Source organism: Rana temporaria, chromosome 10, assembly GCF_905171775.1.
Source record: "Rana temporaria chromosome 10, aRanTem1.1, whole genome shotgun sequence".
Classification (NCBI taxonomy): Eukaryota; Metazoa; Chordata; class Amphibia; order Anura; family Ranidae; genus Rana; species Rana temporaria.
Window position 1 is genome coordinate 147,748,340 of NC_053498.1, and position 15,000 is coordinate 147,763,339.

Here is a 15,000-nt window from a genome sequence, read left to right on the forward strand (position 1 = left end):
GAAACGTGTTCCGGTACTAGGCTCCGCTGTTGTACCCAGCCCGGATTCTGGGGACAGCGGGAGGTATGCGCTCTTGTCAGTTGCCAGCGGAGAGAGCAAGCGGGATGGGGAAACGCAGCACCCGCTACATGCGCTCCGCCTCTGGACACCGACAAGGAGGAGGGAGGGGAGCACTTTAGAGCTTTGGCGCCCCCACCTATGCGGCACCTGAGTGCGGAGCACCCCGTGCACCCTGCCTAGGATTGGCCCTGGGAATCTGTGCTGCACAGAATGATTAGGGTGTGCCCTGGCACACCCTGTGCGCACGCCTATGGTTACGTTTTATGCTTCTTCAGACAGTTTAGCTTAGAAGGCCCCATCAGTGGAGTGAGAAATAATTTTTTGAGTTTTGCAACATTCCGATCTTTATCTGTGGCGATGACTGTAAGCGGCGGCACCAGGCGGCCTTCTCAGTACTCTGCTTCCTGGTGACACTGCTGTGGTTCTCAGCGATTTCCTCTTATGCCTCATGTACAGACGCTCGCTTCTTGCTCACGGGGAATATCTGATTAGCAAAGATGCACTTCAGGTTAAAAAGAGTCGATTTTTCCCCAAACGCTGACTCGACGGAGAGCTCAGAGCGTCGATGATTTCCGTGTCTGCAGAGTTTTTTTTTTATTTTATTTTTTTTATTGAAAATTGCTGAATGGAAATTCTTGACAATGATCACTGCAGCGTGTCCTCTTGTTGGGCGGCCGCTGGTGATGTAACACAAGGATGACATCATCCCCAGCTCCAGGAACCAACGAGCTGGAAATCTGCCCACATAATAAATTGCCAGAAGATAGACGAGGACTTTGCATGTCTCTTCCGTCAACAAAATTCGTTTATTTCCACTTTAGAGATATACTGGCCCAGATTCAAGAAGCAATTGCGTCTGCGTAACCATAGTTACGCAGCGCAATTGCTTACTTGCGCAGGCGTAACGACTTCTCCTGATTCAGAGAGCTTGTTTGGCCGACTGCAGCCTAAGTTATGCGCGGCATAAGGCTCTTATGCCCTCATATCTTAGGCTGCATTCTTACGCAGGCCGCTAGGTGGCGTTCCGGTAGTGGTCAGCGTATAGTATGCAAATTGCATACTAACGCCGATTCACTACCCTACGCGAGCCCTGCGTACGCAGTTTACGTCGTATGCGTACGTGGCTTGAATCCTGCTTGTTTTGCGAGACAACGCTCACAAACCGAGACAGGATTTTTAAAACAAAGTTGCTCGTCTTTCAAAACGCTTGTTTACCGCGTTACTGGTAAACCAAGGTTCCACTGTATAGGTAAAAGAGTTACAGGGGAAGGATTCCCACTGTGAAGAAACACAGGCGGACCATGCTGCTTAATATGGGACAATTTATCCCATAGCATGGTCCGCCTGTGTCTCTTCACAGTGGGAATCCTTCCCCTGTAACTATTTTTCCTGTATATTTACTAGGTACAGAGACCGCACCTAGTATTGGTGAGTCTGCACATTTTGGGACACCGTAGGGGTATATTGCACACCCAGTATGGTGTTAGCAAATAGTGAGTATTGATCTCCAACCAAATTTCTTTCCACTGTATAGGTCTTCTCCAATGGCCACTTAGGCACAGTGGACACTTGGACATTGGACACGACCTTCAAAATCAACCTTGGAAGCCTACAGAATTATCCAAGCATGATCTTCTTCAATGGCCACTTAGGCAAAGTGGTCACTTGGGCTCAAATTTCAAAACCAGCCTTGACAGCCTATAGAATTATCGAAGTATACAGTAGGTCTTCTTCAATGGCCACCTAAGCACACTAGACACTTGGAGGACACAGGTGTTGTCATATAGAGGGATATTCACTGCAACTGCCTTCACAACCAGTCTTGACAGCCTACAAAATGATCCAAGTATAGGTTTTCTTCAATGGCCACTAAGGCACCATGGACAGTGGGGCACCAGTTGGTGGGCATTTGCCAAGATGTAGGTGAAGCAAGCAACACCGTAAAACCCAGCATCAAAGCAACTCACAGAGGAGGGCAATAGCAGGCATCTTTTGGGACCCATCAATCATCTTAACTATGCCCAGCTTCCAAAAACCCAAGTTGCTTAATGCCCTGTACAGGGCCGCCATCAGGGGGGTACAGGCATTATACCTGTAAGGGGCCCGATGGTCCCCAGGGGCCCGACTGCCCCACTCCTGTTCTTTTGCACTACACCTGTAAGGGGCCCAATGGTCCCCAGGGCCCCTTACAGGCCCGATTGGCCCCCTCCCGTTTTTTCCATTACACCTGTAAGGGTCCCAATGGTCCCCAGGGCCCCCTCCCGTTTTTTTCCATTACACCTGTAAAGGGCCCAATGGTCCCCAGGGCCCCTTACAAGCCCGACTGGCCCCCTCCCGTTTTTTTCCATTACACCTGTAAGGGTCCCAATGGTCCCTAGGGCCCCCTCCCATTTTTTCCATTACACCTGTAAGGGGCCCAATGGTCCCCAGGGCCCCTTACAGGCCCGACTGGCCCCCTCCTGTTTTTTCCATTACACCTGTAAGGGTCCCAATGGTCCCCCTCCCGTTTTTTCCATTATACCTGTAAGGGGCCCAATGGCCCCTTAAAGGCCCGGCTGGCCCCCCGCACGTTTTTTTCCATTATACCTGTAACGGGCCCAATGGTCCCCAGGGCCCCTTAAAGGCCCGGCTGGCCCCCCGCACGTTTTTTTCCATTATACCTGTAAGGGGCCCAATGGTCCCCAGGGCCCCTTAAAGGCCCGGCTGGCCCCCCGCACGTTTTTTTTCCCCCAGGGCCCTTTTACAGGCCCACCCGTTTTTTTCCATTACACCTGTAAGGGGGCCCCCCGCGCTTGTTATCTTGCGTCAGGAGAGAAGCACCCCCCCCCCCCCGGGCCCCCTGGTCTCTGCTGGGGGCCCTGCCTAAAGCTGTGTAAGGGGCCCTGTATATAGAGAGCACCCAGGAATTGGATATCATTGTATCTGTAGGAGATTTTAGCAGAATTTGCTTCGTACGCTTTTCTGCACTCTGGTTTCCGGAGATGCTGAGTCTGCTTTGCTCAGCTTTTCCTGTGGGGCCGCTTCCCTGAACTCCTAATGCAAAGCATGCATACATGGGCAGCCCAGCTCTCAGAAGATGTCGTAGGTGTGTAGCAGAGAAATGACACAGAACACGAAATCTGTAATAGAGGAAGTCTTTATGTCACTTCAAAGGAATCCTCCTTCTTTATGAACAGTATATGGGGCAAACGCAGACCCGGGAAGAACTGTTGTCATTATTCAGGCTTTTTGGAGCCGATTCACATCTGTCCATTTTTCAGCAGTTAATAACCACTTCCACACCGCGCCTATTCTGGCACTTCTCTCCTTCATGTAAAAATCTTAATTTTGTTTTACTAGAAAATTCCTCAGAACCCCCAAACATTATAGACATATTTTTTTCTTTTAGCAGACACCCTAGGGAATAAAATGGCGGTCATTGCAACTTTTTATCTCGCACTGTATTTGCGTAATCATTTTTCGAATGCCTTTTTTTGGGGGAAAAACGGCGGCAAATTAAAAGGGATGTGTGTGTGTGTATGTGTGTATGTGTGTATGTGTATATATGTGTATATATATATATATATATATATATATATATATATATATATATATATATATATAATATATATATATAATTAGTGCTGTCAAGCGATTAAAATTTTTAATCGCATTAATGTCATAGTTAACTCACGATTAGTTAACGCGCGATTAAGGAGGTTCACCCTTTAAAACATTTTTTTTTTGTTTTCTTATTTATTTATTTTTTTTTTTACAATATTAAATTGTGTTTTTTTATTTTTTTACATTTTGATCACTTTTATTGCTGTCACAAGGAATGTAAACATCCCTTGTGACAGCAATAGGTGGTGACAGGTACTCTTTATGGAGGGATCGGGGGTCTAAAAGACCTTCATTCCCTCCTTTGCACTTCAAAGTATTCAGATATATGAATACTGTGTACTTTTTTAAATCCGGCGCCATTGGCAGCCGAGAAACCCGGAAGTGACGTCATGACGCCGCTTCCGTGGTTTCAATGCGGAGACTGAATCAAAGCCGCTTACGGCTTAGTGTCAGTCTCCAACCTGGACACAGAAGGCGGCGGATCTAGGATCGGGTCTCCCGGTGGGACGGGAGGCCCGGTCAGAGCGGCGAAAGGCGGCGGGAGGGGGGGATGTCTGGCATATGTTTGGATAGCCGATCGCCCGCTCTAAACAACGGTACCGGGATGATGCCTGCGGCTGCAGGCATCATCCCGGTATAACCCCCGAACGCCGCCTCGTTAATCGCGCGATAAAAAAATTGACGGCGTTAACATGGGTTTGCGTTAACGCCGTTAATAGCGCGTTTAACTGACAGCACTAATATATATATATATATATATATATATGTGTGCCATTCTGTCGACGTATAAGTTTGTGCGGCGGTTGGCATGCGGTTAAACACTGATCATACAGCTCAGATTACTATTACCTGTATTTCCAAGCATTATAACATCATCCAGTAAGCCCCGCCCCTACATGGTTCGGCACTGGGTCACGTGACTTCCTCAGGGGGAATTCAAATCTTACAAATCTTTTTTTGACATCTTCTGATGTCCCGCCGGTACCCAACAGGACTGGTGGTGATGATGGGGATTCCAGTTGTTTGGTGATGGAGGTATGAGGACATTTTGGGCAAACCATTAGAGATCTATTATTGTATAAATGTTAAGACCCCCCCCCCCCCCCTTACTTTAGAAGGTTCATCAGGAATTATTTTATTAATATTTTCCTCAATTTGTATTTCCCACAGGTCTATCTATTATTGGGTAATCCTATCCATACTCTAGAAGATTGGAACCAGACAAGAAAAACAAACAAATTCAACTTCTCCAGTGAAGAGGGACTAAGCCGGTCGGCGTGGAGCAAACATGGCCGCTACAAAAGATCTTCAACGGAGTGTCCAGAGGGTCAAGGTTATGACGGCGTTCGCTGCTGCAGGAAATGTCCAAAGGGTATGTCCATATTAACCACTTGCTGACGGCCGTACGACTTTGTACGGCCTCAGCGCGGCTCCCAATTTCTAACAGGCCGTCTTTTTACGGCCGCCCCTTTGCACGTTCCCCGTGCGCGCTCCCGAGCGCGCAGCGGGGAACTGCTGTGCTGGCCGTGTCCCTTGGACACAGCCAGTCACAGATCGCCGTGAACGGCCAATCGGAGCGGCCGTTTCCTAGGCGATCTGTGCGGCCAATGAGAGATGATCTCATATGTTTACATATGAGATCATCTCTCATTCCCGGCTCTCGCAGACAGCGGTGCTGTCAGGGGAGAGAGGAGACGGATCTGTGTCTCTTGTACATAGAGACACAGATCGGTCACCTCCCCCAGTCACCCCCCCTTCCCCCACAGTTAGAACACTAATATTAGGGTACACATTTAACCCCTTCCTCACCCCCTAGTGTTAACCCCTTCCCTGCCAGTCACATTTATACAGTAATTAGTGCATATTTATAGCACTGATTGCAGTATAAATGTGAATGGCGCCAAAAATGTGTCAAAAGTGTCCGATGTGTCCGCCATAACGTCGCAGTCCCAATAAAAATCGCAGATCGCCGCCATTTCTAGTAAAAAAAAAAAAAAAAAAAAAATATTTCTGTCCCTAATTTTGTAGGCGCTATAACTTTTGCGCAAACCAGTCGCTTATTGCGATTTTTTTTTTCTTTTTTTTACTAAAAATATGTAGAATACGTATCGGCCTAGACTGAGGATAAAAAAAAACGTAAAAAAAAAAAATTGAGCTATTTATTATAGCAACAAGTAAAAATATTTTTTTTTTTTTTCAAAATTGTCGCTCTATTTTTGTTTATAGCGCAAAAAATAAAAACCGCAGAGGCGATCAAATACCACCAAAAGAAAGCTCTATTTGTGGGGAAAAAAGGACGTTAATTTTGTTTGGGAGCCACGTCGCACGACCGCGCAATTGTCAGTTAAAGCGACGCAGTGCCGAATCGCAAAAAGTCCTCTGGTCAGGAAGGGGTTTAAGTGCCCAGTAAGGAAGTGGTTAACTGGGATAAAAAGACGGGACAACTTTTATTTAGCACAGAGGCTGCCCTTCAACTGACCACCAAAGCACTTGAGGGTTGTCATAGAGTATGTAAGAATCAACCATCTCTAGATTACATTTCCTGTTTATTTTCCATCTGAACTTTCTTCCGACACTAAAATCATTAACAAAGGTTCGTCTTTTATTTTCTAAACCGGTTCCTTTAACCTAGTACATTGTTGGTTCACTTACCTTTTCCTTCAATTTCCCTTCTAAATGTTTTTTTTTTCTTTGTTTGAATTTCTCACTTCCTGTTTCTACTCAGTAAGCTTGCCCCCATCATCTGAGCGGTGGAAAGTCATTTAGAACAGCTTACTGAGGAGGAACAGGAAGTGAGAAATTCAGACAAAGAAAACAAAGAAAAAAAAATCATTAAGTGCCTGCCGGGCACTTAACCACTTAAGCCCCGGACCATTTTGCAGCTAAATGCCCAGGCCAGGTTTTGCGATTCGGCACTGCGTCGCTTTAACAGACAATTGCGCGGTCGTGCGACGTGGCTCCCAAAAAAAATTGGCGTCCTTTTTCCCCCCCACAAATAGAGCTTTCTTTTGGTGGTATTTGATCACCTCTGCGGTTTTTATTTTTTGCGCTATAAACAAAAAGAGCGACAATGTTGAAAAAAAATGCAATATTTTCTACTTTTTGCTATAATAAATATCCCCCAAAAACATATATAAAAATGTTTTTTTTCCTCAGTTTAGGCCGATACGTATTCTTCTACCTATTTTTGGTAAAAAAAAATCGCAATAAGCGTTTATCGATTGGTTTGCGCAAAATTTATAGCGTTTACAAAATAGGGGATAGTTTTATTGCATTTTTATTAATATTTTTTTTTTTACTACTAATAGCGGCGATCAGCGATTTTTTTAGTGACTGTGACATTACGGCGGACACTTCGGACAATTTTGACACATTTTTGGGACCATTGTCATTTTCACAGCAAAAAATGCATTTAAATTGCATTGTTTATTGTGAAAATGACAGTTGCAGTTTGGGAGTTAACCACAGGGGGCGCTGTAGGAGTTAGGGTTCACCTAGTGTGTGTTTACAACAGTAGGGGGGTGTGGCTGTAGGACTGACGTCATCGATCGGGTCTCCCTAATAAAAGGGATCACTCGATCGATGCGCCGTCATAGTGAAGCACGGGGAAGCCGTGTTTACATATGGCTCTCCCCGTGCTTCAGCCTCGGGGAGCGATCGTGACGGAGCGGCTAAAAACGAATAGCCGCGCCGTCGTCCCGGATCGCTCCCCGAGGGAACCCGCCCGCCGCACGCAGCGGGGGGGGTCACGATCGGACCCCCCCACCCGCTAGAAGGCAAGGACGTATATATACGTCCTTCTGCCTGTCCGTGCTATTCTGCGGACGTAAATAGTCGTGCGGCGGGCGTTAAGTGGTTAAACCCCCCCCCCCCTCCTGCCCAGACCAATTTTCAGCTTTCAGTGCTCTCCCTCTTTGAATGACAATTACTCAGTCATGTAATACTGTACCCAAATACATTTTTTTTTTGTCCTTTTTTTTTCCCCATACAAATAGAGCTTTCTTTTGGTGGTAGTTATCACCTCCTGCGTTTTTTTTTTTTTTGCGCTATAAATGAAAAATGAAAAAATAATAATAATTTTCTTCGTTTCTGTGATAAAATTTTAAAAATTTTACAAAAAGATATAATAAATGCAGGCCCATGGGGAGACCGGGTATAATAAATGCAGGCTCCTGGGGAGACCAGATATAATAAATGCAGGCTCCTGGGGAGACCAGATATAATAAATGCAGGCTCCTGGGGAGACCGGATATAATAAATGCAGGCCCATGGGGAGACCGGATATAATAAATGCAGGCTCCTGGGGAGACCGGATATAATAAATGCAGACTCCTGGGGAGACCGGGTATAATAAATGCAGGCTCCTGGGGAGACCAGATATAATAAATGCAGGCTCCTGGGGAGACCGGATATAATAAATGCAGACTCCTGGGGAGACCGGGTATAATAAATGCAGACTCCTGGGGAGACCGGGTATAATAAATGCAGACTCCTGGGGAGACCGGGTATAATAAATGCAGGCCCATGGGGAGACCGGGTATAATAAATGCATGCCCATGGGTAGACCGGATATAATAAATGCAGGCCCATGGGGAGACCGGGTATAATAAATGCATGCCCATGGGTAGACCAGGTATAATAAATTCAGACTCCTGGGTTTAGTAACACTTTAAAGCAAAAGTAAACCCATCCATTAAAGAGAGGGGGGGCACAGAGTGAATGGGGGGGTGGGTGGTATGTGCAGGAGGGGGGCATGGAGTGTATGGCTGTGGGTGGCATGTGCAGGGGGGGCATGGAGTGAATTGGGGGGGGTGTTATGTGCAGGAGGGGGGCATGGAGTGTATGGCGGTGGGTGGTTTGTGCAAGAGGGTGGCACGGAGTGAGTGGGGAGCATGATGTGAATGTGGGTGGTATGTGCAGGAGGGGGGGAACGAGTGAATGGGGGTGGGTAGCATATGATGGTGGGGGGCACGGAGTGTATGATGGTGGGGGGCACGGAGTGTATGATGGTGGGGGGCACGGAGTGTATGATGGTGGGGGGGCACGGAGTGTATGATGGTGGGGGGCACGGAGTGTATGATGGTGGGTGGCATGTGCAGGAGGAGGGGCACGGAGTGTATTATGGTGGGTGGCATGTGCAGTAGAGGGAGAACGGAGTGAATGGGGGTGGCATCTGCAGGAGGGGGGCACCGAGTGAATAGGGGTGGGTGGCATGTGCAGGAGGGGGGTACAGAGTTAATGGGGTGGGTGGCATCTGCAGGAGGGGGGCACAGAGTGTATGATGGTGGGTGGCATGTGTAGGAGGGGGGCATGGAGTGTATGGCAGTGGGTGGTTTGTGCAAGAGGGTGGCACGGAGTGAGTGGGGGGCATGATGTGAATGTGGGTGGTATCTGTAGGAGGGGGGGCACAGAGTGAATGGGAGGGTGGGTGGTATGTGCAGGAGGGGGGCATGGAGTGTATGGCTGTGGGTGGCATGTGCAGGGGGGGGCATGGAGTGAATTGGGGGGGGGTGTTATGTGCAGGAGGGGGGCATGGAGTGTATGGCGGTGGGTGGTTTGTGCAAGAGGGTGGCACGGAGTGAGTGGGGGGCATGATGTGAATGTGGGTGGTATCTGCAGGAGGGGGGGAACGAGTGAATGGGGGTGGGTAGCATGTGAAGGAGGGGGGCACGGAGTGTGTGATGGTGGGGGGCACGGAGTGTATGATGGTGGGGGGGCACGGAGTGTATGATGGTGGGGGGGCACGGAGTGTATGATGGTGGGGGGGCACGGAGTGTATGATGGTGGGGGGGCACGGAGTGTATGATGGTGGGGGGGCACGGAGTGTATGATGGTGGGGGGCACGGAGTGTATGATGGTGGGTGGCATGTGCAGGAGGAGGGGCACGGAGTGTATTATGGTGGGTGGCATGTGCAGTAGAGGGAGAACGGAGTGAATGGGGGTGGCATCTGCAGGAGGGGGGCACCGAGTGAATGGGGGTGGGTGTCATGTGCAGGAGGGGGGTACAGAGTTAATGGGGTGGGTGGCATCTGCAGGAGGGGGGCACAGAGTGTATGATGGTGGGTGGCATGTGTAGGAGGGGGGCATGGAGTGTATGGCAGTGGGTGGTTTGTGCAAGAGGGTGGCACGGAGTGAGTGGGGGGCATGATGTGAATGTGGGTGGTATCTGCAGGAGGGGGGGAACGAGTAAATGGGGGTGGGTAGCATGTGAAGGAGGGGGGCACGGAGTGTATGATGGAGGGGGGCACGGAGTGTATGATGGAGGGGGGGCACGGAGTGTATGATGGAGGGGGGGCACGGAGTGTATGATGGAGGGGGGGCACGGAGTGTATGATGGTGGGTGGCATGTGCAGGAGGGGGGGGCACGGAGTGTATGATGGTAGGTGGCATGTGCAGTAGAGGGAGAACGGAGTGAATAGGGGTGGCATCTGCAGGAGGGGGGTACAGAGTTAATGGGGTGGGTGGCATCTGCAGGAGGGGGGCACGGAGTGAATGTGGATGGGTGGGTGGCATGTGGAGGAGGGGAGTGCAGATGGGTTGAAAGTATATGGTGTAAACAAACAAGCCCTAATGTTCCAGCACTGCAGAGACCACTGGTATGCGCTGAGAAAGTGAAGCTATAGCCGCACACACAGAGAGAGAGCGAGGGAGGATAATCAATGCCCACGCCACGCGCTGTCATGTCTTTACAAACGTAACCGGAGCCAGAGAGTGACCGGCGCAGCTTTGTCTAATCCATGGGTGCTTCTGTGGGCCAGTCTCAGAGGCAAATTAGGCAGCTGCGAGGCCCCTATGAGCGCGAGGCCTTAGGCGACCCCCTAATTAGAGAGCCGCCTCTGCCTGGTGGGAGGGCGACCAGCACCAAGACATGAATTGGGAAATGGGGGGGGGGGGGGGAGGATTTAGAAAAGGCAACTCTGAACTGACCATTTGGGAACCTCGGGTCCCATAGTAATGAATTGTTTTGGGCTAAACTTTAAAACAATTTGGAGTGAGTGTCCATAGAATAAAGAATGACCATTTTCCTTTTTTATTTTAGGCCAATATGTTGAAAAGACGTGTAATGAGTCCGGGGAAGATCGTACATGCGCAGTCTGTCGGGAAGGTACACATCTTGCACATCCCAACTACAATTTCAATTGCATCAGATGCGCAGAATGTGTCAATGGTAAGTAATGGAAATGTGATTTTTCAAAATTAGAAAGTTTGCATGTGTGTGTGTGTGTGTGTGTGTGTGTGTGTGTGTGTATACGTAGCTTGATCTTTGGTCACCTAATTAAAAAGAATAGAGCCCATCTGTGCATAAGGTAATTTCATTAAATATGGCTGTTCTGTGAAGCCCTCAGAGGTTTGTTGGAGAACCTTAGTGAACAAACAGCATCATGAAGGCCGAGGAACACACCAGACAGGTCAGGGATGAAGTTGTGGAGAATTATAAAGCAGGGTTAGGTCATAAAAAAAAATCTCCCAAGCTTTGAACATCTCACAGAGCTTCTGTTCAATCCATCATCGGAAAACGGAAAGAGTGTGGCACAACTGCAGACCTACCAAGACACGGCCGTCCACCTAAACTGACCAGGCCGGGCAAGGAGAGCATTCATCAGAGAAGCACCCAAGAGGCCCATGGTAACTCTGGAGGAGCTGCACAGCTCAGGGGGGAGAATCTGTCCACAGGACAACTATTAGTGGTCTCTCCACAAATCTGCCCTTTATGGAAGAGTGACGAGAAGAAAGACATTGGAGAAAGAAAGACATAAGAAGTCCTGTTTGTAGTTTGTGAGAAGCCATGTGGGGGAGGGGACACAGCAAACATGTGGAAGAAGGTGCTCTGGTCACATGACACCAAAGTTGAACCGTTTGGACTAAAAGCAAAACGCTATGTGTGGGGGAAAGCTAACACTGCACATCACCCTGAACGTACCATCCCCACCGTGAAACATGGCGGTGGCAGCATCATGTGGTGGGGATGCTTTTCTTCAGCAGGGACAGCGAAGCTGGTCAGAGTTGATGGGAAGATGGATGGAGACAAATACAGGACAATCTTAGAAGAAAACCTGTTAGTCTGCAAAAGACTTGAGACCGGGGGGGGAGGTTCACCTTCGACCCTAAAGTACAGCCAGAGCTACAATGGAATTGGTTTAGATCAGGGGTCTCCAAACTGCGGCCCAAGGGCCGGATGTGGCCCTTTGCTAGCCTTCATCCGGCCCTTGGGGCAGTATTTCTCCCAATGATATGAGGCACTATTCCTCCCAATAGCACCAACAATGGGGCACTATTTCTTAGACTAATAGCAATGATGGAGCAGTATATTCCTCCTCCTACTGCCCGCCAACACTGGGGCCATGTTTATTCTCACTGATGCTCGGCCCTGGGGCATTTTCTACCCTGACTGGTCAGAATCCGACCCCCCCGAAGTCTGAAAGACCGTAAACTGGCCCTTTGCTTGAAAAGTATGGAGACCCCTGGTTTAGATCAAAGCCTATTCATGTGTTGGAATGGCCCAGTCACAGTCCAGACCTAAATCCCATTGAGAATCTGTGTCAAGACTTGAAAATTGAAAATTGCTGGTCAGAGGAAAATCTCTGTGGTGGGGACAAAGAACAATAAAAAAAAAACCTTAACAATAAGTAAAAATAAAAGTTATTGGGGTAGACTCAGTAAGCAATTGCGTCTGCGTAACCATAGTTACGCAGCGCAATTGCTTAGTTGCGCCAGCGTATCGACTGCTCCTGATTCAGAAAGCTCGATACGCCGACTGTAGCCTAAGATATGCGTGGCATAAGGCTCTTATGCCGTCGTATCGTAGGCTGCATTCTTACGATGGCCGCTAGGTGGCGTTCCCGTAGTGGTCAGCGTAGAGTATGCAAATTGCATACTAACGCCGATTCACAACCCTACGCGCGCCCTGCGTACGCATTTTAGGTCGTTTGCGTTTGTCGGGTTCCGCGTAAGGCTGCTTCTGCTATTAGCAGGGGCAGCCAATGCCAAGTATACCCGTCGTTCCCGCGTCGCGATTTAAAAAAATTATGTTTGCGTAAGTGAATCGTGAATGGCGCTGGACGCCATTTACGTTCACGATAAAGCAAATGACGTCCTTGCGACGTCATTTGCCGCAATGCACGTCGGGAAAGTTTCCCGATGGAGCATGCGCACTACGTTCGGCGCGGGAATGTGCCTAATTTAAATGATCCACCCCCCTACGTGATCATTTAAATTACGCGCCCTTACGCCGGGCAGTTTTAAGGAGCGCCCACGCAAATTACATAGCTACTGCTTCATGAATGAAGCGTAGTGCAGGTAATTTACGGAGCCGTAGTGTTAAAACGGTACGCTGCGCCTCTGTAAGAGGGCGCAATTCGTACCTGAATATACCCCATTGTGTTTGCCCCCATTGGGTTCAGGTTTTGCCCACTTCCTGTTTTGGTGACCACACAGGAAATGAGAGAAAAATCTCTCCAATGACCACAGAAATAGCAATAAGCACAGACTGCATTCCCACCTTCGAAAAATGAAAGTTTTCCACGTCGTGGCATTTGTAAGATTTTCATTTCCACCCTTTTTAGCTTTGTGTTCTTTTGTCTGGATTTGTGTGTGTGTGTGTGTGTGTGTGTGTGTGTGTGTGAGAGGACGGGGCAATGATGGGTAGGCACTAGGGTGACCACATTTCCAAACTACCATTCAGGGACACCCTCCCTTCCCAAAAATCAGCTTGTGATGTAATAAATAACAGCACAGTGATTGGACACAAGAGGCGGGATTTATAATTTCTCCAATCACAAGCAGGGGGCGGGGATTGTGCTCCTCCAGGCATTCCTGGCCAGGACAAGTACTGTCAGTGAGTAAAGCGGTGATGTGGCGCCCTTTTTTTGGGGGCATCAGATTGGCCCGGGGGGTGGCTGTGTCAGTTTGATTTTGGGCAGGGCAGCCATCGCAAATTTTAGGGGCCCCTTACACAGCTTTAGGCAGGGCCCCCTGGAGCAGAGAGGGGGGGGGGGCGCTGACGAAAAAAAATGTGTAATCTCTTCTCTCCTGACGCGATATAATAAGGGGGGGCCCTGGGGACCATCTGGCCCCTTACAGGTGTAATGCAATATATATATAAAAACGGGAAGGGGGCCGGCTGGGCCTGTAAGGGGCCCTGGGGACCATTGGGCCCCTTACAGTTGTAATGCAAAAAAAATAAAATAAGTGTGTGTGTGTGTGTGTGTGTGTGTGTGTGTGTGTATGTGTGTGTGTGTGTGTGTATATAACGGAAAGGGGGCCTGTAAGGGGCCCTGGGGACCATCGGGCCCCTTACAGTTGTAATGCAAAAAAAAATAAATAAGTGTGTGTGTGTGTGTGTGTGTGTGTGTGTGTGTGTGTGTGTATATATATATATATATATATATATATATATATATATATATATATATATATACGGAAAGGGGGCCTGTAAGGGGCCCTGGGGACCATCGGGCCCCTCACAGTTGTAATGCAAAAAATAAATAAATAAAAAAAGGGGGGTGCGGCCGGGTCTGTAAGGGTCCCTGGGGACCATTGGGCCCCTTACAGTTGTAATGCAAAAAATACATAAATTAAAAAACAAATGTTTACATAAAAAAAAAAAAAAATTGGAGGGGGCCCGCCGGACCTGTGAGGGGCCCTGGGGACCATCGGGCCCCTCACAGGTGTAATGCAAAAAAAACAAAAAAAACGGGAGGGGGGCCAGCCGGGCCCCTTTACAGGTGTAATGCCTGTACCCCCCTAATGGCGGCCCTGATTCTGGGACACTGTATTGTCCTGGAATGAACGTGCCCGGGACAGACCTGCAAAATGCGGGACTGTCCCGGGAAATCCGGGACACGTGGTCACCCTAGTCACATTTTAGGTGACCTGCCCTAACAATGTCAGCCCCGTAGTTCCAGTCCCGTCTACTGCCTTTGAAAAGGAACCCTCTTCTCATTCCTAGATCTAGCTGTATTCATTGGCTGGCATTGACCTTGTACATAGGACTTGGCGGTGGCTCCTGGAAAATTGGGGGAACAAAAAATGAGTAACTTGCCTTTCTCTTCAGGAACACAGGTTGAGGTTGTCCCGTGTACACCGATAACCAACCGACAATGTAAATGCAAAGAGGGGTATTATGGAAAAGGAGGAGGATGCCACAAATGTTCACCATGTCCTAACAGAAACATCAAAGAGATCTGTAAGTATGCTGGAAAAAGTATGACCATACTGAGAATGTGGCGATTTCCCCGTCTGGTCTATATATTCCTTACATTCAAATCCAAAACTGGTTTAGAGGCACTCATAGGTCTAGCAGCAGGACCGATCCTGGGCAGGTGCATGGGGTGCAGA

At 48.6% G+C, this 15,000-nt stretch overlaps 1 protein-coding gene across 2 annotated transcripts in view; it reads left to right on the plus strand.

Moving 5' to 3' along the window:
• TNFRSF25 (TNF receptor superfamily member 25) overlaps positions 1 to 15,000 on the plus strand; it is a 66,771-nt gene that overhangs the window by 26,091 nt on the left and 25,680 nt on the right. For both annotated transcript variants that reach the window (XM_040326511.1, XM_040326512.1), the window contains exons 2-4: positions 4,834 to 5,035; positions 10,703 to 10,831; positions 14,717 to 14,848. In XM_040326511.1, coding sequence (XP_040182445.1) covers positions 4,834 to 5,035; positions 10,703 to 10,831; positions 14,717 to 14,848 — 463 coding nt within the window. The remainder of the gene's footprint in view (positions 1 to 4,833; positions 5,036 to 10,702; positions 10,832 to 14,716; positions 14,849 to 15,000) is intronic.